The sequence below is a fragment of the Molothrus ater genome, chromosome 6 (genome assembly GCF_012460135.2).
Source record: "Molothrus ater isolate BHLD 08-10-18 breed brown headed cowbird chromosome 6, BPBGC_Mater_1.1, whole genome shotgun sequence".
Taxonomy (NCBI): Eukaryota; Metazoa; Chordata; class Aves; order Passeriformes; family Icteridae; genus Molothrus; species Molothrus ater.
In genome coordinates, this window is record NC_050483.2 from 54,182,626 (window position 1) to 54,208,049 (window position 25,424).

A 25,424-nucleotide genomic window follows, 5' to 3' on the forward strand; every position below is an offset into this window, starting at 1 on the left:
ACACACACACACATATATATATACACACATATATATATATGGCCATTGCAGGACACAGGAGAGGCCATGCAAAGCACAGCCTCTGCCCAGATCCTCTCCCCGGCAGGGTTTCAGAGGACAGACTCCTCTGTGCTAGCTACTATGTGTTTGCACAACACAAGTCAAGGTCCAATTGGAAACTTATCTGAAGAGTTGCTCCTGTGCAAACTTTAAGTTCTGAACCTCTGAGTTCAGAACTGAAACACTATTTGTTTGTCCATTTATCCCCTGGCACGGTTGGCTTTTTGTCAGACAGATGTATGCCACATGCAAGTCATTTCCCAACCTCTCTGCTCCACCTCCCTCCACACACTCTGCACACACTCTGACCCCTCAGCAAATGTTGTAAGAGAGGAGGAAGTGTTTCTGACAGTTTGCATACTCTTCACAACAACTTTATGCCAGAGTATAAATGTTTTCTCCTGCCCTCCAACCCTACTTGTAAGGAAACAAAGCAAAACAAACACCACTTCCCAAACAACTGAATGCCCTAAACCTAGCAGCAGGAAAGGGGAGGGAAGGGGTGGAGAGGAAAGGAAAGGATGGATTACACTGAAGTTATTTTTGTCCTGTTCAAGTGGATGGGCAGAGATGACTAAATATAGAATTTATCAAGGCAGGTGAAGAAGAAAGATGACATGAGCCCCATGTTCTAAGGAGTAAGCAATAAATGAAATATACTTCTACTTCATGGCCCAAAAAGCTTCCAAAACAAAACTTATTTGCATGAACAAGATTCAATTGAACAAATACTCAACTCACTGCCTCCTTTCCTTCAGACTTGTCACAACGTACATATTAAGCAGATAGGTTTCCTGTCTCTTACCTGGTTGTACTATATATAAACAAGACTAAAAGTCCACACTAAAATGGAAAGAGCTTCACTCTGTGGTGACTCTGGACAGAAATTCTTTAGAAGAAAGTATGCTTGCATGTACAACTGGGTAATAAAGCTTTGCTTGAAATCAAACATTAAGGAATGTTATGTTGTCAGTGGCAACACAAAGGATGTGGTTTCTATGAAATTTAACCAGTTGTGTCAGGGACAATTGCTTTCTTCTGGTCACACTGCAGTCCAGGGCTTGCTCAGAGTAACTGCTGCAGTAGTCTGGATTTTGTAAGTGAAAATCCATTCATGCCTATCTTTAACTCCTTCCAGGGTGTGAGTTAGTCTGTGAAATGCCCTGGGTGGCTGGTGCCAGAAGCACACACTCCATTCAGTAACTGTGAACAGGCCAGGCTGGAAAACACACAGCAAGAGTCCCCCAGACTCTGGGGCTCACAGAGCCTGCAGCCAAGGACCCAAACAATCACCTCCAGGAGGACATCAAGGGCTTTCCCTGTTGGCACACAGAAGGAAGGAAACCTTTGAAGGGAAGACATGGCACCAGTCAAGCCATGACTTCAGTGGAAGCCACACTCACATCAGTGCGATGACAATCTACCACTGGGCTCAAAGAACAGAAAGCTTTTATGTGGGACATTTCCTTTCTTCCATCTGTGCTCCCAGTTACCACAGTATCCAAAAGCCCCACAGCTTGAGCTGCATTTGTCCTCACAACATCCCCATGAAGCAAGGAAGTGCTGTTATCACCACTTTACAGATAGGGAACTGGGGCACACAGAGAGAAAAATAACCCTGTCCGAAGTGATTGTATAAGGAGGAAGTTTGTGGCAGAGCAGGGGAAGACTGGGTTCAATTCTCAGTTCCATGATGGTACCCTCCTGTTCCAGACACCTCTTCAGCTCCTGGATGCTCTGCCTTCAATTTGAGTGACCCACCAAGCTCCTCTGGGCCATAAGGAATGGGTAATGGATATGCCTTTTAGCAACAGCATTTCCAGCCCAAGAAAAATGGAAGAGGGTATGAGACATAAGGGCTGTTTGCATGCAAAAATCCAAACCTGAACAAGGAAAACAATTTCCAAAATAACCACCGCTATCCTGGTATTGTGGGAAAAGGAAGGAAGACGTATCAAGTTTTCAAAGCAGAAAATTAAAAACATCCACCGCAGATTCTAAGTATAATTTTGAAATAATTAGTGAAAGTTTAACAGGAAGCTGGTATTAGACATGCATCCTTCAAGAATCTCCCGGCTCTAGATGGTTTAGGTTATACAACAATAAGAAATAAAAAAAAGTCCCTTTGGTACTACAGCTATCTCATTTCATACACAGATCCAAACACAGGCCTAATGTAGTTTCATATGGAGACCTTGGCTCCAGACTTCACACAATACTGTCTCAGATAAAACAAATTCCAGAAGCTGCATACTACTCAAGGTTTCCCATTCCTGGCTGAGCCGGGCTTCAACCCTGCCCTCAAAGGTTCTCTTTTCTAAGTGAAACAGCACATCAGGTCCAAAATTTACTCTGTCCTCTGGGACTCTAGTTGCAGCCATCCAGAGAACCTGTTATGAAATAATCTACAACTTAAGGGCATTCATAATGTAGCATTTAATGTCAACTGTTTGAGGTGACTATTACCCTGGAACAAACAGCAGAGATCCATCACACTATGGATCACCGGGTTTATCGAATCTGACTTCAAAAGGTGACTGCTCAGCTCAGTGGCCAAAAAATGACAAGACTGCTACTAAACCATCAGGAACAGGCCTTGATGAATGACACAGTCACTACACTGATTTGGTCAAAGGAAGAAATTTGTGAGTCGGTGGTAGCTGAGGACACCAGATCAGCCATGATGAGCTTCCAGGTCACCTCTGCTATCCATGGACTGTTCTATCAATTGCTGCTGATAGGCTGGACCTCATGGCCCAGGTCTTAACTTTCACAACAGGCTGCTGCTGCAACCTCCAGCCACCAGCAACACAACATGCACCTAAAGCACACCCCCTCTGCCACAGAGTCTGAAGGAGATGAAGCCAACCAGCTTCTTCTGAAGGCAGCACCATCAGGCACCTAATTTAACTCCTGTCAGTGACAAAATAGAAGCCCTGCTTGAAGGTGCCCAGAAAGAACAGAGCTAGTTCTACCACACATCCTGCTACACCCGAATTTCTCCCCTTTCTTTTATACCAGGACTATAAAAAAGTGAAGGAGAAAGGCTGGGATGAGGGTAGAAATATTTCTACTTTCTGACAGCAGCCTCACAGCAACAAGAGCCAAATAAACAAATGAAAGCAAAACTTCCAGCAGCTTCACAGCTACATAGCAATCTTAGTAAACTAGACATTCTAGCAACTAAAGCAAAAAGTAACTTTTGGGTTCAGACCCAGCACTTAACAAAAAGTAGTAAATAAGCACAGTTTGTTTATTATTCCAAGCTTGGAACCTTTCCCTTGAAAAATCCCAACTTCTGTATATGAACAGACCAGCCAACACTGAAAAATTAAAAGGCCTGTTGACAACTGAGGAACTGCTATTTATTTTCTCCTTAATAGCCATCACAAGGAATATGAAAAATAAAGCCAAACACCTCTATATATGAGGTTGTCATTCTCTTTCAAAATCCAGGTGGGCTTTGCATGAGATCCCCAATATCCCAGTATTAAACTGGTCAAGAACCACAGAGTACTTTATGTTAAAAAAAGCCATTTGAGGTGATCTGGTCTGATCACCCTTCCCAAAGTGGAGCCACTCAGAATGCTGCAATTAATTCCTAACACTAATACTGCATGTAGGTAATTCAGAATTAAAAACCATACAAACACAAGAAATAGAACAGATGTGATTTTGGCAAACTGCAATTTTCAAATCAAATTTGAGGAATAAAATCTCAAGCCTGCATGGGCATGTGCCTTCATTTTTATCTCCTTACCTCCAATAACTGGTCTGAGTATTTTAAGAGTCAACAGAAAGACGAGTATCAATACATTCTCTGTGTGTTCTGGGCATAAAAAGGAGAAATGAATCCACTGTTCCTCCATGGTATATTTCACCACATGAATGATGAGAGAAAAAGCACAGGATTGTACATGGTCACAAACGTATGCATGGGCCCTGAAGCATGAACATGTATCTACAACCACACATCCTGTTGTGTGTCATTCCATTTCTAAAATAATGCCTGAAAAGAGAAAAGTCTCCAGAAACATGAGGTTTTGCCATAAGCACACCCACTCTAGTCACAGGAATAAACAAACCTCTCCAAGAAACCAACAAGAGCTGTTATGAAGTAGCCCATTCCTAGTAGCCTGGAGCAGCTCCAAGAAGAAAGCTTTCCTCTGGCCATAGGAAATGTTTCATAAAATGTGAAGAGAACTTCATATATACCCATTTTTTGCATAATCCTACCAGTAACATGTCAGATGATTAATACAAAAAAAACAAACCCAAACCCCAACACTTAAAAGTACACAAAACTTATTACAGTGTATCTGAATTTTTCCCCTACTTTAGATGCAGCTTTTCTGTAACATAATGATTTGTGTTACTGTAGTACACAGCAACTTCAGATACACATCTGGATCTGAGCCACCTGCTGTACACATGGAACAACGAGACAGTCCCTGTTCTGGGAGCTGACTGTCACAGGACAGGGACAATGGAAAGCCAGACACAGACACACACAAAAAGGGGTACCGATACTGGGCATTGCTGGGAACAGCAGTCTCAGTACACACACATTACAAGTTCATTGGGGCCTTTTATAAGCAACACAAGGAGCCAGAGCTTTTGAAGAGGATAATAAAGCAGCACTGCAGCTGTTTACAGGGACCATTTCCCAAGTGTGAAAGGCTAGCACAAGAGAAAGCACGAAAAACTGCTTGCTTGCCTCTACGTTGTAGTCACAGTATAGACACATGCTAGGCTAAGGGGAGGCAGAAGTTAACATCTTAATAGCAAATTAGAGATGGTACAAATAGGTATGAAAAGCAAAAGCAGCTGGTTTTGTAGCTCAATGCAACAGAGGAACTAGTGGTAGGGACAAAGCAGCAGGCTAAAGAACGAGCTCTGCTCTGTTCAGAGCAGCACTCTGAATGGGACACAGTTACATGCCAAGCATACAAAGATGCAAGATGATGCAAACCTTAGAAGAGTATATTCCCCCCCTCCATGTTTTGCTTCTGTTTTCCATTTTCAAGAATAACAGTACAGTCCAACAACTACAGGAACTTAGAAGATTAAAAAAGTCTTTGCAGCTGATCTGCTTAGAGCTGAGACAAGTCACTATTTTTCAGAAAGAAATCTGGCCACCTGCTGCTCTAGGCAGAGAAGGCAGGATACATGTAAAATCATGCTCTCTCTGAAATTACAACTGATATTACCCAGGAAACACAGACTAGACTGGGAAAAATATGCATTAATGCCAAATGGTGCAGTGTGCTGAACTGAACTGTACATGGCTGGCCAGCAGTTTTCATTCTGTTCACATAGGTTTGCTCATCTTACAATCATTTTATATTATTCCCAATGAACAATCTTCTACAGACACTTTAGACCTGTGCCTTCTGTTGTCAAAGTGAAATCAGAGTGTAGATATTGGTAAGGCTAGGGCATCACAAAACCTCAGGCATTAACAAAAAGAAAGTTACATGAGTTATTACGGAAGGATGAAACACCTACAGAACAAAAAGTTCCTACTGCAGCAAGAACAGCACATTCTAACCCAATAAAAGCAATCACCAAGTCTAGTCACAGAGCACACAAGAAATCAGATGAGTCTAGGCCAATTACAAGGTGTAAGTTTTAAGCAACTGATCTTAATGCAGCTGTGCCACTATGGCTGAAGGGAAGACACTGCTCCACTGCATCTCTCTCTTTAACAGGGATGTCCCACTGTGTTCAAAATGTGAGGTCACATTTGGTTGCCACATCTTTGCAACCCCACTGAATAAAGGGTGACAATTAACCCAGCTTGTAAAAGCAACAGTCTGGAGGAAAAATGCCTCATTTTACCTGAACATGCTGAATCTGGCAAGAGCTGACAGTCAGGGAACACACAGAACCCTTGAAAAATACACAGCATCGTTTATTACACTGGGACAGTACTTTGTGTTGCACAATCCAAGCTTTTGTTTCAAGCAAGAAAATGTTTTCTAAATATTTTGTCACCATGACAGTCTAGCCCTGGACTCTAATTCTGCCCTTGGTTGCTCCAGAGAACCCCTGTGAAGTCAACTGTGTTGCACACTGGATCCCAGGCTGCCAGGAAGGCTCACCTGGCAGTGCAGCCAGCAGCATCCTCTTGGGCCTGTGTGCTCTGCACAGCTCTTTCAGCCTGAGTTATTGCCTGCCACAAACTAAGATCTGTGTGAAGAAACAATATCACATATAAGAGGAAGAGAGGTTTGCAACTATGAAGCACCAAACATCTTCTCAATAGGTTCAACTTTAAGACAAAACCTATTCCTGAGATAGCAAAATGAAAAATTTTAAAGACAGAGAGAAAATGAGGCACAGGAAAACATCCCAACTTTGAAGGCCCTGTTCCAAGAAAAAAACATGTCTTTCAGGGACATTAATTTGGAAACTAAATCTGAGCAGACACAGCCCAAGTGCACAGCACAGCACCAAGAGGAGCAGTGGAGCATTTCCGTATGACTCAGGAAGCCCAACAAACACTTCTGCAGAACAAGATCAACAGGGTGTTTATATACAGCAGCAGTGTCATGTGAACAGGCGGTTTAGTTTGTGAAATGAATGTTTGCATTGTCATTAAAAAAAAAAAAACTAACCCAAACCAAAAAACACCCTCTCTTCCACACTTACAAGTTTCCAACATAAAAACATAGCAGGGGAAGGAAGTACTTCAGCAGCCAAAATTTACAAATTCTTACCATAACTTTGGCACAGTAAACTTCTCCAGTGTCACAAAGGCCTATTCTTCAGGGGGCTTGGTTGCCTTTTTTTTCAGAAGGACTAATCCACATGTGAAGGCTATTAAAGAACACACAAAATGCCAACAGAAGCATAAAACACATTTTGTGTGTCTGTTTTCCAAGTTAAATCTGTTTTTCCTTACAGAGATACCTAAGAACAGCCCGGAGGCAGGTATTCCTGCTTTCTTGCTTTTTTTGATGAAGCTCGGTAAGCTTTTTCCTTTCCCAAAATGACAATGCTGCTTTTATTTTAATTCATTCAAATCAGTGAGAGAGATTCACCCTCTTGAGCTGCACTCAAGCGGTCAGGCTTCAGGAATTTAACAAAGAATGAAGATTTTAATACAGAGGGGTTTTGCTTGTTAGTTTGACTACCAAAGAAATTCCTCACAGTAACCTTTTAATTGTTTGAGAGGCACCTTACTAGAATCTCAAAGAAAATGCTTAATACTCTAAGTTACACTTGGCATTTCTGCACAGCAAAACAAATTCAAGCTCTGAAAGTCAGCATTTTTCCCCTCTTATTATCTGAAGCTACATAAAAGCTCTAGCATAGATTTGAAAGAAATATAACAGAAAATTCTGCCTGATCGAAGTACATAGAGCTAAATTTATCCTTCAGATTCCAAAACACCACTTGGAGATTGGGCATTTAGAGTTCTATTCACTGGCTAGAAAAGCCAAATGGTACATTTTAAAAAGTGACTTTGAAATATTGTTATGAGAACAGGGACAAGCTATGTAAACCCTAAAATTCTGTGGGTCTTTGTATTCACAATTATTGTCACAAACTAAAAGGCTCATATTCCCTACTAAGCAAACATTTACAATTAAATCCATTCTGCACAAAGCATTTGCATTTTGAGATAGAACAGTCAGTTGTTCAGCTGCTGTGATTTAGATGGATTGGTTCATTATTGCTGCAGTTCGTTTTCAGCTACACTGTATAACAAAGGGGTGCCAATGTAGTCGTGAATGGCTTTAAAGCTAAGTATGCTGCTATTCTTCCATGATGATGTAATTTAACCATCTTCCCATCTCTCAGATCAAGATATCTTGACTTTACAGGCTAAACTTCAGCAGAAACAACAGAAACAAGCTGTCACAAGTGTTCAATAGGCAATATAGAGATACTGCAAGTCAGCTGGAGGTTGTTGCCAGCAAGTTTGCACTGGTTTTCCGCAAATGAAAATGGAATTTTCGCCTAATTCTTATTTAGAATAAATGCTTTTCTTATCATGCAAGTAATAAGGCAACTTTGACTTCCACATCAGGAGATACATCAGTTATATACCTTTCAAATGTTCCTGCTAGAGTAAAAATATACCTACATCAGAAAAGAAGACCAGATTTACAACTATCCCTGATGCAAAGAAAACTTCAAATTCAAAAGGTCAAATGGTATACTACTCTTTCACTGTCTGAAAAATAACACCAAAGTGTCACCAATTTCATTCTTTAAGAGAGATTAAAGAGAGAGTGACTTCTTACACAGGCAGACAGTGACAGGACAACAGAGAATGGTTTCAAAATAAGAGAAAATATTTAGATTAGATGAGGTTAGAAATTCCTTAGGCTGAGGGTGGTGAGGCACTGAAATGAGCTGCCCAAAGAAGCTGTGAATATCCCATCCCTAGAAGTGTTCCAGATCAGTTTGGATGAGGCTTTGAGCAACCTTATCTAGTGGAAGATGTCCCTGTCTATGGCAGAGGGGTTGAATTATAGGATCTCTAAGGTCCATTTCAACTCAATCCATTCTATGACTAAAGCAGATAAACCATTTTTTTAGTAACAACCATGTAAAAAGGCAGGATTTCTTTTTAAAAAAATTATGGAAAAAACCCCATATGATTTGAAATGTGGTCTTCTCAATACATTTCCCCAGCAGCACAAAGACCACTTCCCATAAAATTGCTTCATCATTGAATTTATACTGGCATAGGACTCATATCCTCTGCCCAGAAATCAAAGTCCACCTAGAAAACGACTTCCAAATCCTACAACCAGCACTGTCACCACAGATAATCACAACTGGATTCCAGACTGCTCTATGCATAAACTTCCAGTAGAAAAATAAACATTTAATACAGCTAAATCTATGCAACTACACATTTGAGTCCTGAATTATTCCTTGGTGTTCCCAAATTTTCATTCTGCTTAATGAGCATAGGAAGGCAAAGAGACTGGATGATCAAAAGTTAAAAATAATAAAACAAGACAAAGAAAAATCTACATTACAAAGAAAACACTTTCAGTTAGTTAAATGATTGCTATTTATAGATGGTTTATTGACCACAGAAAGGCACAGGGATACATATGACATGCAAAAACACCAGTCCAGACAATCCATGCCTGGAAGCCCCTGAAAAGCAACCAGCAAATAAAAAGCTGTATTCCCTCTCTGCAGAGGCCTGGCAATGCATTTTGAGCTGCTTAACAGGTTGTTCAAGGGTGTAACTATTTACTAATACTCCAACTGAGAAGCACCAATGTAGGCATAAACCCAAAAATACACAGAATTGTGTGCAGTCTTGTAATTCTGGGCATAAACCCTACTCAGTGCAAATATTTTCTACACCAGTTTAACTACACTACTCTGCACAAAACAGCAATATGTTGTCATTTGTAATATGGCACATACAAAGCCTTGTACAGGAAGAGACAGCAAAATTTTAACTAAGTATTTTTTCTCTTGAATCTTAGGATTTATTTTAGGAATTTGATACATAAATACGCAGTTCAAATACAGTTTCATTTCTATGTTTCTATTAACAATGAGACCTGCCAAGCATCTTGCAGGTAACCAGAAATTTATTTTTTCATATTGCCTGCTTTCTGAAGTGTAATCAGGATGTGCTCTGTGATCCCCAGACCCTCTGACACAATTGTAGAAATAGCAGGGTAAGGCTAGGAGGCCAAAAAAACAAAAACACACACTATAAATTATTTCAAATCCTCTATTTTTTGAGCTTTTTTCTGACAAGTAATTAAACAGCCCTTTTTGCTCTGCTTAGTCTAAACCATGGAGCAGGTTCTGCTTATCTTTTCCAATTTTTCTCAACGTCATGAGGACTAGCAAGCTTCTCTGCTTCAGGAAGAAAAACAGGCAAAACTTTCAAAATCTTGGGACTTCTTCAGGTGGGAACTGATTTATAAAGCCAACATAAACATAAAGGCTGCACCTAAATTTTGAGAATTAGTAGCAATTGATGTAAGCAGCCTGACCTCCATCAGCACCTGAAGTTCACTTCAGGGCACACCAGTGTCAACCTCTTGAGTCTTCATCAGCAAATAATGCTTGTCTTGAAGACCTCTCCTATGGAGACAGGCTGAGAGAGTTGGGGGCTGTTCAGCCTGAAAAGAGGATGCTCTGGAGAGACCTTACTGCTCACTTTTTATACATACTGAGGACTTTTAAAAAAGACTGAGAGGCTATCAGGACCTATTGTGACAGGTTATGGTTCTAAAATATAGAAGAGTAGATTTAGACTACGTAATATTTAATAAAGAAATTCTTCACTCTGAAGGTGGTGAGGCACTGGCACAGGCAGCCCAGTGAATCTGTGGATGTCCCACCCCTAAAACTGTCCAAGGCCAGCTTAGATAGGGCTTTGAGCAACATGGTCTAGTTAGGGCAAGGTGTGCCTGCCTATGACACAGGGGTTGGACTAGATCATCTTCAAAGGTCTCTTCCAACCCCAACCATTCCAAGGCTGGAGCTCCCTCCCAAAACAGGTATCTCCTGTGAAGGCTGTGGCTCACCACCAACACAAAGCCCACTTTTCTGGCATGCTTATCCTGTGGTTCTCATTAGGAGACTATTAGTAAAGCCCAGGCAGAGGAGACTGATTTGACAGCCCCATAAATTACTCAGATGCTGCACTCAGTCTCATTAAGAGCATGAAATACCACTGCACCATGCACAGAACCACTGACTCTGAAGTGTATTTCTACATGCAGTTCACCAAAGGCCTGGGTTTTGGACAGCACTTCAAAACATGCTCTCCCAACTTACCCAAGAGGCTCAGGGGAAACAGTAACTGACTTGCCCACAGTCTGTGATGATTGTTTACCTCAGCTGTCCTCAAATATGACCATGCACTTTTGAATAAACTGACAAATTTCACAATGTTATTTGACCAGCTATCTTTTTCACATTTTTGGCTCAACTTGAAGAGGTGGGAGAATAACCCCAGAGATCTGCAGCATGCTTACCAACTGCACTCAAAGTCAGTCTTCATTATTTCCCTCTTTCAGCTGCAGTAAATATTTCTCACAAAAACATACTACTTCACACCTAATATGGTGCTTTTCTTTCTCCATTCTTTTTCTTCCTCTTTCCTCACATAGTTTCCTGGTTTTTGTTCCCCCTTTAAGAAGCACATTGTACCTACAACATAATGCATCTGAAAATAATAATCCCTCCTCTGTCATCCCCCATGAGAGATGACTTTTAAATAAGGCTTAACTAATTTTTTTCTTTGTAAATCAGTTACTCCAATATGTAAAACGGGGAAAACCCCAAACAGCTGACAAGTATTTGGTTTTTACAATGCTCTCTCTTTTAAAATACATTAAAATTAAACGTTGAGCTATTAAGCAAATCCTTTTTTTTTTCCGCAACAGATATCAAGGTCTGTTTACCAAATGAATCTGACACCAACCACCACTCCAATTTTTAAGAGAATTATTAGTGACACAGAAAGTGTATGAAAGAAGAGACACCACATGTCACCATGTACTGCTCTAAGAGCATCAAAGTCCTCACCAGCTTTTTCAGATGGCAGAATCTCAGGCTACAAGGGATAACCAGAGCAAGTTTGGGCAGGGGAAGGCACAGGCAAAGACAAGGAGTGCAGCTGACAGTGCTTACACAGTGGCAGCAGCACCAGTTGGAAGGGAAGGAACCTTCTGGCATCCACACAGGGGCTGCAGGGGAAGACATTTCCAAGCGAGGACAAGGCGCCAAATTTTAAATGCATGGCACAGCACCTTGCCTAAAACCACCTCTGCAGGAATGAGCAAGCTTTATTCTCTTGCTCTCTCTTTACCTCAAAATAGCATACTCACTCAGTACTTCTTTCTTCCTACATCCAAACCTGATGACTTCTCAATATGCCTACTGAGAGAAAAAAAGAACAGAAAACACGGAGAGCTTTTTTTTTCTTTTTCAGAGGCCTACCTTTCCCTTTTTGAAAAGGAAGGAACCATGAAAAAGAAAATCAAAGCAAATACAGGCACTTTCTGCATGATCCACTGTATCATGCATTCCTAGGCTTGCTTTTACAGGGCTTGCAACGTCCTAGATCCCTCATTCTCAAATCCCTTTTAATAACAAGTAACATTAATCTATGACGCTACCCCACTTTTAGAGATAAAATTGAGACCTAGTTTGTTTCGCTTCTGATGTGCAATAAAACAGAATATGAAAGTAAACTTCCAGGACTGACATAAATAACCTGGGCATCAACATCCCAGCTCTTCCTCTTTGCCATTCAAAGAGAGAGTGCTCAGTCTCACTTCCAAGTAAGCTCCAGTCAGTTTACAATCAATGAAAAACACATCTAACCCAGCATCACTTCTCTAAAGAACTGAAAGTGTTTTGTGAAAATGTTAGAATAAAGACTTTTTGGAAGTAATTTTTACTGAAGAAAGAAACATTTCGATGTCACCCTTCAAAAATGTGAAGCTGTAGAATAAAGAATGGGTTTCATGCAAAAATGTTCTGGAAGACAGTTTTCTGAAAGGTTGCTGGAAAGTAACAGAAACACTCCAAGACAAGTAGTCTGCTCTGTGAAAGGAAGATGAGCCATTTCTAGGCTACACCAGCTCTTTCAAAGATGAAGTGCAGTACAGTTACACTGCACCAGCTGATTCTCAGTTTCTGACTTCCCCTGTCATCCAGAGCAAACTTTTTACAGTACACTAGACCCAGCCTGTTTCCTATGATCTCTCCACAAATAATTCCATCAGATGAGATTACCCTCCAAAAGTCTAGCTGACTAGCCATTATCAGCTCATATTTCTCCAGATGTTTTGTGATCTCATCCTTTCTTAATGTCTCTAGCATCTTGCCTACCACCAAGGTCAGATTTATTAGTTGACAATTTCCTGGTTCCTCCCCAGTCCCCTTTTCCCAGAACAGGACAAGCAAAATGAAAGCAACCAAGAGCTAGAATTGCAAAACTATTGCCCCTTGTGTTGAAAAAGAGACACACAAGGAAAACCACAAACTGACACAGCTTATCTCTTGTTTCCAACAAGAAGAGCAACAGATTTCCCTATAAACCCAACCCTTCAGTTCCAGAAACAGCATCAGCTTCTTTCCCTCTGTCACAACTTCCCCACTCCATTCTTCATTCAGTCCCACTCCGTTTTTTGTTCAGTCCCTATCTTGTTTCTTACCTTTCCATTCCCCCCTGAAGCAGCTGTGCCTTCTATAGCTGGCATCTTCAGAGTTCAGATGGCTCTTAGGATCCTTTGCATCAAGTGCCACAGCCATTCTTTGAAATACCATGAAAGGCAAGTGATCCTTGAACTAATCTGAACCTCAAAGGTTCTGACTACACAGGTCACCAAGACAGTGCATCACTACATCCCAGGGACAGACAGAAGCCAAGGTAAGAACAAAAAAACGTCCCAAAATAAAACACACACACACACACAGAAAAAGAGGTAGGGAACATGGTGAGAACAGAAAGAGAGAAGAAAGAAGAGGTTGAAGAAAAACAGCAACACCAGAGACTCCCTGGCTTAAAAATATATCTGGTCCTATCTTCTTATAAAATCCTCTTTTGATTCACACTAACAGAATACTGAAAGTATGAATCTGTGCTCCAAATAACAAAGGTAAAGTTCACCATCTGTGCTATTCTGCTAGGGAAAGTTAAAAGAGCAACAATCAGCATTTTAGTCCTGGTTTGTATTTTACATATGGATCTTGCATTCACTTTATGCAATGAAGCTATAGCAAGAAAAATCACAACGGGCCACTTGTTATTTATTAGGCTGTCTGTAACACTCCATTCATTACAGAAATAATTCTTTAACCAAAAGAAAAAAAAAGGTATTATATCCAGAAGTGGAGTAGGTATCTTATGTATTATTTCTCATTTTAAGGCCTCTATTAGATTTGATCAGCTTGTAAGCTACAGACTCCATCAGTCAAATAGTTTTACCTGCCTGAAGTCCATAAAATATGGCATTTGGAAGACATGTTATGGTTTTCATGGTTAAAATTACTATGTGGTGCTAATATGCTATTTAAAAACAAAACAGCTCTGCATTTCCTGCTAAATATTAATAGATGAATACACAGGTCTCTCCAGCTCCTTATAATTGCTTCTGATTTCTCAGACTGAGAAATGGAGATTTTTCAATTTCCTTTTTCAAATGTCAGTGTGTATCTTTCCCTCCTCCTCTTTCCCTGCCTCCAAAAGACTCCTTTTTTCATACAAGTTTATGCCCTAATAAGAAAACCGGACATACTAGGGAGGACAGAGATGACAGAGTATCAAAACACACAATCCCCTCTTTGTTAGCCATGCAGAAAGACTTTAAAAAAAAAAAAAAACAGGATGAAGACTGAAAACAATAGAAGGACCTTTATAAACAGGGACAAGAGCAGAAAGATACAAGAAATCCAATGAGATCTTTAAAATGGATCAGTAAAGCAAGTAAAATACACTTGGGTACACCTCTGTTCTCCAAAAAGTTCCCCACACACAACCAAAATTAAGGATCCTCATGACATACATTCAGAAAACCTATAATCTCAGAGCTCAACAAGCAGCAATTTGGGCAGATAATTTTCTCCTTCTCTCCTCATATTCAATCACAATTATAGCACCTCTGCATCGAACCATTTCCCCCATCCTTTCCTACTAAACAAAACCCTCAGTGTCACACAAGCAGGGACTGCACACCCTGGATGTGCATACACAGGCTGGATGCACAAATCCAAGCCTGAGCTCCTTCACACCTCCCACCTGTGTGCTGGAACAGTCCAGCAGGTACACAAAGAGTGGTCACAAGAGTCCATCCTTGCTGGGATTTGAGTAACAGCACCAAGCACTGCCAATGGGGAAAGGGATAGGGAGGGAAAAGTTCATTCATGAATTCTTTCATTTCTGCCTGGTTGAGGTTAGACATGTCATGGACACAACTGGCCCCTGCTCAAGCAAACATCTGCACTACTGGAAGTGAAGCTTCCTTCAGTGACTGACTTAGAGAACTGCCAAGAGCTCTCGGTCAGGCAGCAATGTTTAATTTCATTTCTCCATTTGTATTTTTAATCTTGGAAACAAAAACATAAATGTAAAGCATGCTGACAGAAGAAAACAACTACACAGTTCTAGAAAGCCCTGCTACTTCCCTGCCAGGCCGAAACACCTGCTCCTGCTAATGATGGCTTTATGCTTACTTACACCTGCCATCCAGAAGGGCTCCAGAGCACTTTGCAGCCTGATTTATACATACACAAATCATTAAAACCACCAAAATTAAGCCACTGCTGGGGTGAGATGTGGCAACTGTTTAACTGCACGCAGCCATGCTGTTTGACTGCTCAGGACAGGAACTGTAAGAGACACCAAATCCAACCAAAGCTTTGGGGAACGTTAGGTTGAGAGAACATCATTGCCCAATCTGGATTTTAGCCAGTCACTACCTAATATATTTGCATGTGGAAAACCTTAGGATATTTAAAGTGCACATGCAGTGCAACTTTTGATTTCATAAATGATCTAAAATACTATATATATATATATATATACATACACACACACACACACATATATATACACATTTATATATATATATACACATATATATGTTTCTTGTATCTGAAATCCCCCCTTTAGCTGTCCCTCCCTGCACTAATTATTGTTTATGCCTTGACTTCAGAAGCTCACCGTATCAGACATCAGTTTTGGAAACATCCTGTGGTTGAAGCACTTAATCTAGCAGAGCCAGCAAACTGATAGTGTCTGGTAATAAATGTAGATTGTTTAAAAAAAAAAAGATGCTTAACAAAACACATGCGTACACAGAGTGGATAAGTTACTCCCCAGCAAAAATGAACTGAATTTGTCAACCTATCCCTGAACAGCTACAAAAACCAAGAGATTCCCAGGGCTGACACCAGCAGGCTGAAGAGAAAATAGAGCATTGCTTTCTAAAAACCTCCTCATGAGGACAACACCAAATTAACAGCTGCAAAGTCAATGAAGTGGAATGAAATAGGTGTCCTGCACATACCAAGAGGGCAAAAGGACATTGGGAAACAGGTCAAAAAGATTAGGAAACCTGGAATCCAAAAAATGCCAAGGTATTTTCAACGGTTTAGGAGTTTGGGCACAAATTTGCAGCATCAAATATGCGGAACATGCAGAGTAACATTTTGAAAATTGGAATGTGCTCAGCACGTAATCTCATCATAATATTATCAGCAATCCATCAGAGATAATAATCTGTTTCTCTAAGGCAATTTTAAAACAAAAAAAAAAAAAATCAGGAGATCTGGGCATCTTTTACTAAGACCTCCTCCAGAGGTCTCCTTACTTGAAAGTAGCTTTATTGTAATCCTAGAAACAACAAAAATTCAGTTCCCAAAACTAAACACAGACAAACTTGAAATACAACATGATTGTTGAAAAGTTTCAGACACATGTGCCTCTGATTCATCCTGACAATGCCTTTTCCATAATGTTTAAAATAAATGTTTCTCCCTCAGATTTTTGTGCAGTGCTCCTCAAAATAACAGATTTTTTTTTATATTACAGGTAAGTGTAGGAAGAATTGCAACAACAGATGATTAAAAACCCTCAGCCTGAAAACATTGTTTAAAACTAAAAAAAAAATCTCTGATTTGAAGAGTTTCTAGATTCATAAATGGAATTGGAAGTATAATTCTCTATTTCTTTCTTCTATTTAATCCAAACACAGAATAGTTCTCAAATACTTTGTCAGAACAAAGCAGCCTGGGTACACCAGAATTACTGAATGAGCTACTTAAGCTAATGAGTGCAAAGGTGCTTCCAACTGAAATAAACCGGAACAAAAAAAATCCCACACACCCCCCCCTAAAAAAACTTGAACAAAACATTTGTACATCAAGCATCAACCTGCTAAATTACACTGCATATCCAATTGTTAGAAATATACACTTCCACCCTCTTAAATACACATCATCAACATGTTTTCTAAATTCCTAGATATTTCTTATTGTTGCCAAAGAACCACCAGCCTTTAACAAGGTTATGATAATGCATTTCAAATTTCTTCCATAAATAATTATGTTATACCTTTGCACCTTCAGGCAAGTTGCAGCAAACCCTCTAGAAAAATCCTGAGTCTGCAGAACCATGTAAGTTTCCCTCCTGCTGGAGCACACAGATTCTGGTTTTGGTCCAAAAAAATGACACTATCATGGAAAGTACCTAAGACTGCTCTCTCCAAGAAACAATAGTAGAGTACAAACAAACAGGTAATACCCTATAGGATCAATGCTGTGGTACTTGAAAATGAACACCTTCCCCAAAAAACCAAAACCACTGTTTCGGGAAGAAAAGAAGGCAAAAAGCCTAACCACACACGTGACTGTCTTTTCAGTTTTGCCACTCTGTCAAGAATAAAGACTTCTTATAAAAATCAAATGTTGTACATGGTACAACCATAATGCACAGAGTGCAGAAACTCAAGGCTATTATTCTTGTCCAGGACACTGGTACCCAGAGCAGTTCAGACACACAGAGAATAGCACATTTTCTAGCAAGTCTCTGCAAGAGCACAGACTTGCTCACAAAATACAGGCGTATTTTTCACTGATCAAAAATATTCATCTTAATTGTCCCTTCTAGCATAAAAAGGAAAGCTACAGACCTACATACAAACCAAATTATTTACTACAGTTTAACCTCTAGCACTCTAAGTAGTATCTCCTTCACTTGCTACCTTTATCATCATTTTTAAAGCAGCTGACACCAATTTTTGGTGAACACATGCACACACACACACACAAGAAAGCCCCTTATACATGCATTTGCTAAAGCTTGAAAAAAAGTCAGGCACACTCCCTATGTGCTGTTTCCCACTAGGATGAACAGGAAAATAATGGATTATTTGAGGACATGCTGCTAAACACCAGATTAGAGAGGGATTGGAGTAATTTCACTGTCCAGAAGGGAAGAATCACTCACCTCGTTTGTGAAGCCAGCCTTCCTTCACTATCGCTACTTCATTCATAATGGCAGGAATGTCTCTTGAAAACCAGTTTATGGCAAAAGATCACTCAGCTGAAATTCTTGAACTCCAGCAGAAGGCTCCACAAGAGGGACGAGGGTTTCTCCTCCGTTTTCCTCCTTTCCAGCTATTTCTAAAAGGATCAAAAGAAGAGTACACCATCATTTCAAAGCACGTCGCAGATGTACAACAACGTGTACAACAGGGAGTAGCTTTCATTGCTGCATTGCTGGTTTGGGATTTTTCTGTTCTATTATTATTACAAATCTTAAGCAAGGGCTTAGCTCTCCACAAGAATTTATCTTGGCGAGTAGAGGTGCCAAAATACAAGCTTGCTAAAGTCCTGCTTCTTCACTGAGTAGGCTGATCATGGGCAGACTCACAACACTACCAGGTGCTGTCTGAATTACAGGTGGGTTCAAGACCTTACCTAGTAGACCTCCATCTGTGCAACACCACCTCATTCTTTGCAACAATAAAAATTCTGAAATATCACAAAAACCAGTTTTCAATGTTTCCTGGTAAGGAAGACTTCCAGAACATCCCCTGGAAGGTTTCTTTACAGCCTGATAATAGTCTATTGACAAGTACACAGTGTGTCTTAGAGATAAACCTCTGACAGTAAATATTCCTATCCTGCTTACAATTTTCCTACCTTCAGCATCATCCCCTTAATACCACTCAGATCTCCTTGACTCCCCAAAAAGTATCTTCTCTAACTTTAATATTTCTAACTTCTACCTCTCCTAGAGGTATACAAACAATCACAGATAAGCTCACGTACCTTACTGTTATCCCAAATCAGCCCTTACAGCACCCTGATCAATTTTATTGTTCTTCCTTAACTGTGCTGCAGTTTGCTGATGCCTTTCTCACAATGAAATATACCCAAGCAGAACTTGGGACTTTTACCCCTCTGTTTTATGAGACAAAACCCCTCTCTAAATAGCTCAAGATTGCCATTTCTTATTGAAAATGTGCCTTGCTCGTGGCTGACTACCACAGAAACATTCTGTGCATTTCTCTCCCTCACTGAATGTATTCTCTTCCCAAATGCATTAACTTTTATTATTTTTCTAAATTGAATCTGATTATTTTTCTCCTTGTGGTACAAACATTCCCTGTTTTTCTTTATTTCTTCTATGCTCTCAGAAGTGTCCAGGCTGCCATTCAATTTGGTATTATCTGAGTGATCAAAAAACCTAACTGGTGACAAATTCCCAGCAGTAACCAACAAGTTTAATAAAACAAAACCCAGCAGCATTTGTAAACTACCACCAAAGATGCAGCTTTTACCGGAGTCTCTCACCTACCACAGAGACATCCCATTCCCACCTGACAAATATATACCATCTCTGCATGAATTTGGCACATGTGCATCAATTATCTCTGAGCATTGCAGGTGATAGCCATCCATCAGAAACTAGATTAAAAAGCAACTAATTCCCCATAACTCACTAAGACACAACACTGGATGGAAGAAAACAGGTGGTCAAAATGAATCCAGCCTAGAACTGAAACCCCAGCAGGGGCAGAGGGCTTTGTACTACATCCGAGTGATCTGAAACAGGCAGTGTTCAAAGCACAAAGCTCGAATTTGAACAAGTTCCATCACTGCCAGCAGAAATGGATGGAGAAAGGAGATCACTCCCCTGACACTCTGCCTACAAACCTACACTGTTTGTTACTGTTCCTCAGCTTTTCCAGTTAACAGTTTATGTTGAAGTTCTCCCCAGAAACAAGGTGAGTTTGGATTTTTTTTCCAAATTACAAATCTGCCAATCTCACTAGTTAGAATTATCAACTCCACGAAAACAGATGTTTGCCTGAGGGAGGGAAGATACACAAAAAATTACACTGGAACAAGTGACATGTAATAATTCCTAATTTCATAAATAAATATGAGAACACTGTATGCTGCAGAATAGAGACCAGTAATCCACAGCTGCCAGAAATACCTTGGAACAAACTCCTTGCGCTCCAGAGCAATTAGGATAGAACCTGACAAACACAGCAGGCTTTTTCCTTTCAAAATGGCCATGCACAATGCTCAACAGCCATGCAAGCTAGACTTGCTTGCTGATGTCAAGAGGAGACTAGACCTCAGTTAGAGGCTTGAGCAATTTGCAAAGTGTCGAACAAAAACCCCCAAGATTATCACAGCTTGAGTATGGAAATGCAACACCCAGGTGTGAAAGTTAACGCTTCAACTCTGTGTCACACAGGGTGCAGGGACTGTGCAATCCTACCTCTGCACCATGAATTCAACCATTTAGAGGCACTGAGCAATCAATATCCTTTCCAACAACCATACATAAAAATGGAAGCTACAAGACAAACTAGGCTGTAGAAAGGGCAATACTATTATTAAAAACATAAAAAAGCATGAAGGACCAGAACTCTCCAATCTGCAGCTAACTTACTCCAGGTTTTCCTGCATTAACACTTGTCAGGATTACAACTTGGCAGCTTCCTGCTTGTCATCAGCTCAACTGTCATTTAATAATCCAAATTTGAATGACAACAGAGCCAAAAAAAGCAGATCAACAAAGAACTAAAGTTCAGAGGGACTATTTTTTCTACTCTCTGGGGTGTCCAAGCAGCTTGGACTGCCTTTTCCCTACCAGTTCTACCCAAGAAACATTTCCCACTTGCTACTGAAGCCGTGCTCTCAGGGATGTGTCTTTACCTGCTTTCAGGAGAGGGGGGTGGAGAGTTTTGTGAAGAAGCCATGGCACAACAAAGTGGAAAAACATTAAAGACTTCCTGACACCAACCTGCATCATTTGTCCCACCTCAGTCCCTCAGTCAGCCATGTCAGAGCACTTTCTTCACATGGAGAAACTTAAGCTATTTTTAATTTGCAATGTGAAGAGCTGGGGATCCCTTCTCACTGTCTAACAAGACGTCCATAGGCACAGTTCCAGCAGCAGCAAACCTGCTCTATCTACTGTATTTTAAAACACACATTCAAGCTGTGCCTAATACATCTATTTTAGCAAGAGACGTTATTGAAGACAGTGGCAGCAAGCAAGCGTGATTTCTCGGAATAGAAGAGCAAGTTAACTATAGGTCAATGTACTACTGAAGATGTGTAAACCAGAAAAAGTTCCTTTTCCATAAAATCCTTAGAGGGGAAAAAGAAAAAAAAAATAAAAGGAGTGATTACAGTCCTCATTTATGGCCATCTAGGAATGGTTCCCAGTGAAGAGAGGGCATCTGAGGTAAGTATGACCTGGCTGCTCCAGTCTGTGTCTGCACAGGACTGAATACTGTCAAAAGCTAAACAACTTGGTCTTTCTCTTAGTCTTCTCTTTCCTTGTTTTTCAACATGCATTTCTGTAATACTTCTTTTAACACTGCAATAGTCCTCACGCAGCTGAAGTGCTGTAAATCATGAATGGCATGACATCAGCATTGTATCATGGTGACACTGGTTTTGTGTACATATTAATGCCTTAAAGGCTATTAAGCTCTTCATAAATAATGAGATAACTCACTTCCATAGGCACTGCAGCAATGAAACCTACTTTAAGGAGTCAGTCAAACCAAGCATCCAACAGAAGGTGGAGCAGAACCACCTTTTCCATATTTGGGAGAGTTGTGTTAGAGCTCCTTCTCTCGTTCTCTTCTATACACCTATATTGTCTCTTCTATACTTCTATATTGTCCTCACACCTTCTTTTTTCTCTAAGAAATTAGAAATATTAATCTGTACTTCCTGTCCTCTTTTCAATGCAAAGTTTTATATTTGTTTCCATTCACACCCTAGAGCAGATCAGGAAGAAAAGGAAGTCTTCCATTAAGCTGAAGCTTATCTTATGGGATGCAGGAGCACCTATGGTAATCACCTCATCTTCATGAGGGAGAGTAAGCAAGGGACTAAAGGGAGACTGACCCACCAGCCTCAGTCCTGGCACGTCAGACTGTGTCTTGGCTGCACTCGTTAGCCCAGATCAGAAAGCAGATTACAAAAAAGCATTCCCCTGGGCTAACACTTTGCCCTGTCACACCACCAGTTACCACCGATGCCCACTGCCCTGGTGTGGCACAGTCCTGATTCTCCCAGGACACTCTGAGCCCAAATGTGCTGCACATCCTTACACGTTCTCATAATGCACAGCAACAGGACCAGGCAAAACAGGATCCAGCTGCCCAAGTTTGCCTACTGTGGCCACATGACACTGTCATGAGAGCAGATGAGGTACAGGGGAGCTGGACTGGGCCAGGGCGGTGCGGTCAGGCCCGTTACATGGGATGCCACGAGCAACCTTCCCTCTCTTCCCAGTGCAAGCTCCCAGCTGACAGCCAACTGCACCAAAACAGCACAGACACAACAAAGTTGGGCTCCAGCCAGCATTTTAAGTGGAGCGTACAGATAGATGTTCCCACCAGGCTTTGACCAGTGAAGTACATCTCCTGCCTTACGCAAATCCTGCCCTGGCTGTTTCACGGGAGCAGCAGTGATTCCAACGTGCTCAAGGCCCTCTGAGCCTGCAGCAGCTTCGCACCATGACCCAGTTACCAAATCTGGGCAGACAGCTTTCAAGGAAGCTTAGAAGGACCAGGTTGTGCCACCATCTTAGCTTCCCTTAAAAAAGGCATTGTGGGCCATGACTTAGGTGTGGCCACCAGTATTTGCTACTGTGTGCTGTGTGTGTCCAATGACACCACATCTGTACTGGAATTTCATGGCAGCAAGTGCAGCAGATCACAAGGTTCACAAAGGATTCTCAGATACAAAGTTATGGGGAAAATGGCAACTGGAAAACAAAAATCTCTACGGCCACATCCCCCCTCCCCCCCTTTTTTTTTTCCAATCTATTAGCCTAATCTAGGTTTACAAAACTGTAATTTGAAATATTTGTGCTCTCCTGTCTCTGATCAATAGACAGGAGGTTAATGCTGTTCAGGTGAGGGGCCACAGTTACGACATCCAACTGTCTGTGCTGCAAACACAATAACAGTTTGATAGGACAAACTAAGCTACCTATTTCAAAACTGAGTGATGGCAGAAAAGCGACCTCTTCATAAGCCCCTCTGCAGCCCAGACAAAATCTTCTTTATGTTCCCAAACAAGGACAAGTCTTTTTACAGTTTATGCTCATATAATTTAAGAACTGTGCTGCCCTACCAACCTGAGATATATTTAATCAAATTCCATTTTAAAGTATTTGTAACTGAAGTTTTGTTCAGTCCCCAAAGAAATCAAGACAGTTGTGAAACTATTTAATTGTTAACGTAATCACTTACAGAACACTTTCATAAGACTGTAAGTGAATACTGGAGCTGGAAGTGACTTGTGGACACTAGATCAATTCTTAAATTTGATTTACCACTGCTGCACACCAAAAACAGTTCTATAAACACTACACACAACACAAACCCTACTATTAAAAAAAAAATCAAAGGTAGTTGCACAGTGTCTTTAAATCTGCTAACTCAGACAAATGTTGTGGCTGTCACCATGAAACTAACTACTACATGAAAGTAATTACTAGTCATGCAGTATGTCAAATTTATTTACCTGCAAACAAATACTCTTGAGCATTAAGTGTTAGTAACTCCCTTTTATAACTGTATTTTGAAATGTACATCCCTCCTGTGGTATAAATAAAACAAACAAGTGAAAATCATGGATTTGCCTCTTACATGATAGAGGTGGTAGGAAAACAAAAGCAAAACAGTTAAATATTTCCCACCGGGGTGGCCGGGGGGGAGGCACACACCACCAATAAGGTGGGAGCTGTATCTGCATCAGTAGCGTCCTGTCAGTAAAATGAATTGAAAGTACCAGAACGTTTATATGCTTGATTATGTGTTTTACAAAGAAAAAACAGACACAAGTCCTACAAGTCTCTAAGAACATTTCGGCAACTGCTTCACCTGGGGGGGCGGGGGGGATTCTGCAGACAGCTCCCTACACATCTGCAAAACACGACTGCAAAAAAAAAAAAAAAAAAAAAAGAAAGAAAGAAAAAAAATCAAGTCCACAAGCGCTGCACAGCCACCTACACACGCGAAATGCCCACGGAGGGAATCACACCCCCGTCGGCAAACACTCAGTGGTCCGCAAAGCGGAGCTGGGCTGAACAACGCGGCCGCAGAAGACAAGGGGAGAAGATGGGGGCGGGGGAGGTGGGAAAATGGGGGGCCCTCGGCTACTTTGCTCGCCGCTGTTTCAGGAATATCACAAGAAATATCACAAGCCACCCCCCAGCCGCCCCCACCGCCGTTTCCCCGGGGGATGCTCGCGCAGGGGCCGGGGCGGGGGCAGGCCCGAGGGGAGACCCCCGCCCCGCCGCCCTCTCACCCACCGCATCCCCGGGGAGCCAACAGCTTCCTGTCCGTTCCGGGCCCGCCGGCAGCACGGACCGACCGGCCGGGGCCGCCTGCAGCCCGGGCCTCCTCGCCCCCCACCCCGCCTGGCCGTGCCCGGGGGCCGGCGGGGCAGCCCACGCCCGGGGAAGACGAAGGGAGAGCGGCCGCCCCCTTTCCCGGCCCTTCCCTTCCCTCCCGGCCCCGCACAATGCGGCCGCGCCGAGCAGGCCCCGGCCCCGGCGCTTCCTTCCCCCAGCCCTTCCCAGCCGGGGAGCGGGTCACTTACATGGCTGGAGCCCCGGGAGGAGGCGGCGGCGGCAGGGGAAGGGAGCCGGGGAGGGAGTCAGGGGAAGGGGAGGGAAGGGGGGGAGCGAGCCAGCGAGCGAGCGGGGGAAGGGGGCGGCCGGCGAGGCGGGCGGGCTCTGCGGCGGGCGCCGAGCGAAGGCCTCACTGGGCTCCCGGCAGCCGCCGCCTCCTCCTCACCATCCCCGGGCGGCGGGGCGGCTCCTCCTCCCCCTCTCGTAGGCGCTCGGCCCGTGGGGCTCGCACACCCGCTCCGGCTGCCGGCTCGCCTTCCCCGCCGCTCCGCCCTGCGAGGCCGCCCCTCGCCTCGCCTCGCTCCGCCGCCGCCGCCTCCCCCCGCACCCCCGGGCCGCGCTCCCGCCGCCCGCGCCGGGCTCGTCCCGCACGCGTCTCCGCGGCGCTCGCTCGCTCGCTCACACCCTCCGCGGAGCGGCCGCCGGGTCCCGCCGCCGCTTCCCGCCCGTGCCGAGGGGCGGCCCCGCTCCGCTCCGCGCCGCTCCCCGGACGGGGTTCGTGGCCTCGCCACCCTTCGAGCTCCCACAGCGCGGCGGAGTAGCGCCCGCCAGCCCGGCCCCCTCCGCCCACCCGCCGGCCCGGCCCCAGGCCCCGGAGGCGGTGTTTCCTGGCCCCGGGCGGCCCCGGTGTTCCCCCTTCCCCTGGCACCGGCCCGGCCCCGGAGCAGAGCGCCGGGGACGCTGTGCCCCGGGAGCGGAGGGATGTGGCCTGCCCTGACTC

General features: G+C 42.6%; 1 protein-coding gene across 5 annotated transcripts in view; it reads right to left on the reverse strand.

Annotated features, from left to right (window-relative positions):
* The window catches only part of AKT1 (AKT serine/threonine kinase 1), a 78,905-nt gene extending 53,701 nt beyond the window's left edge, over positions 1–25,204 (reverse strand). Inside the window, exons 1-2 of one of the 5 annotated variants that reach the window (XM_054515122.1) lie at positions 25,109–25,204; positions 18,023–18,198 (exon numbers count right to left, since the gene is read on the reverse strand). In XM_054515122.1, coding sequence (XP_054371097.1) covers positions 18,023–18,068 — 46 coding nt within the window. In that variant the 5' untranslated portion in view covers positions 18,069–18,198; positions 25,109–25,204. Of the gene's footprint in view, positions 1–13,229; positions 13,321–18,022; positions 18,199–23,592; positions 23,611–24,382; positions 24,472–24,672; positions 24,970–25,108 lie in introns of those variants that run through there. The other 4 variants (XM_036383813.2, XM_036383814.2, XM_036383815.2 and 1 more) reach the window with 4 other exon arrangements.
* Positions 25,205–25,424: the final 220 nt, after the last annotated feature.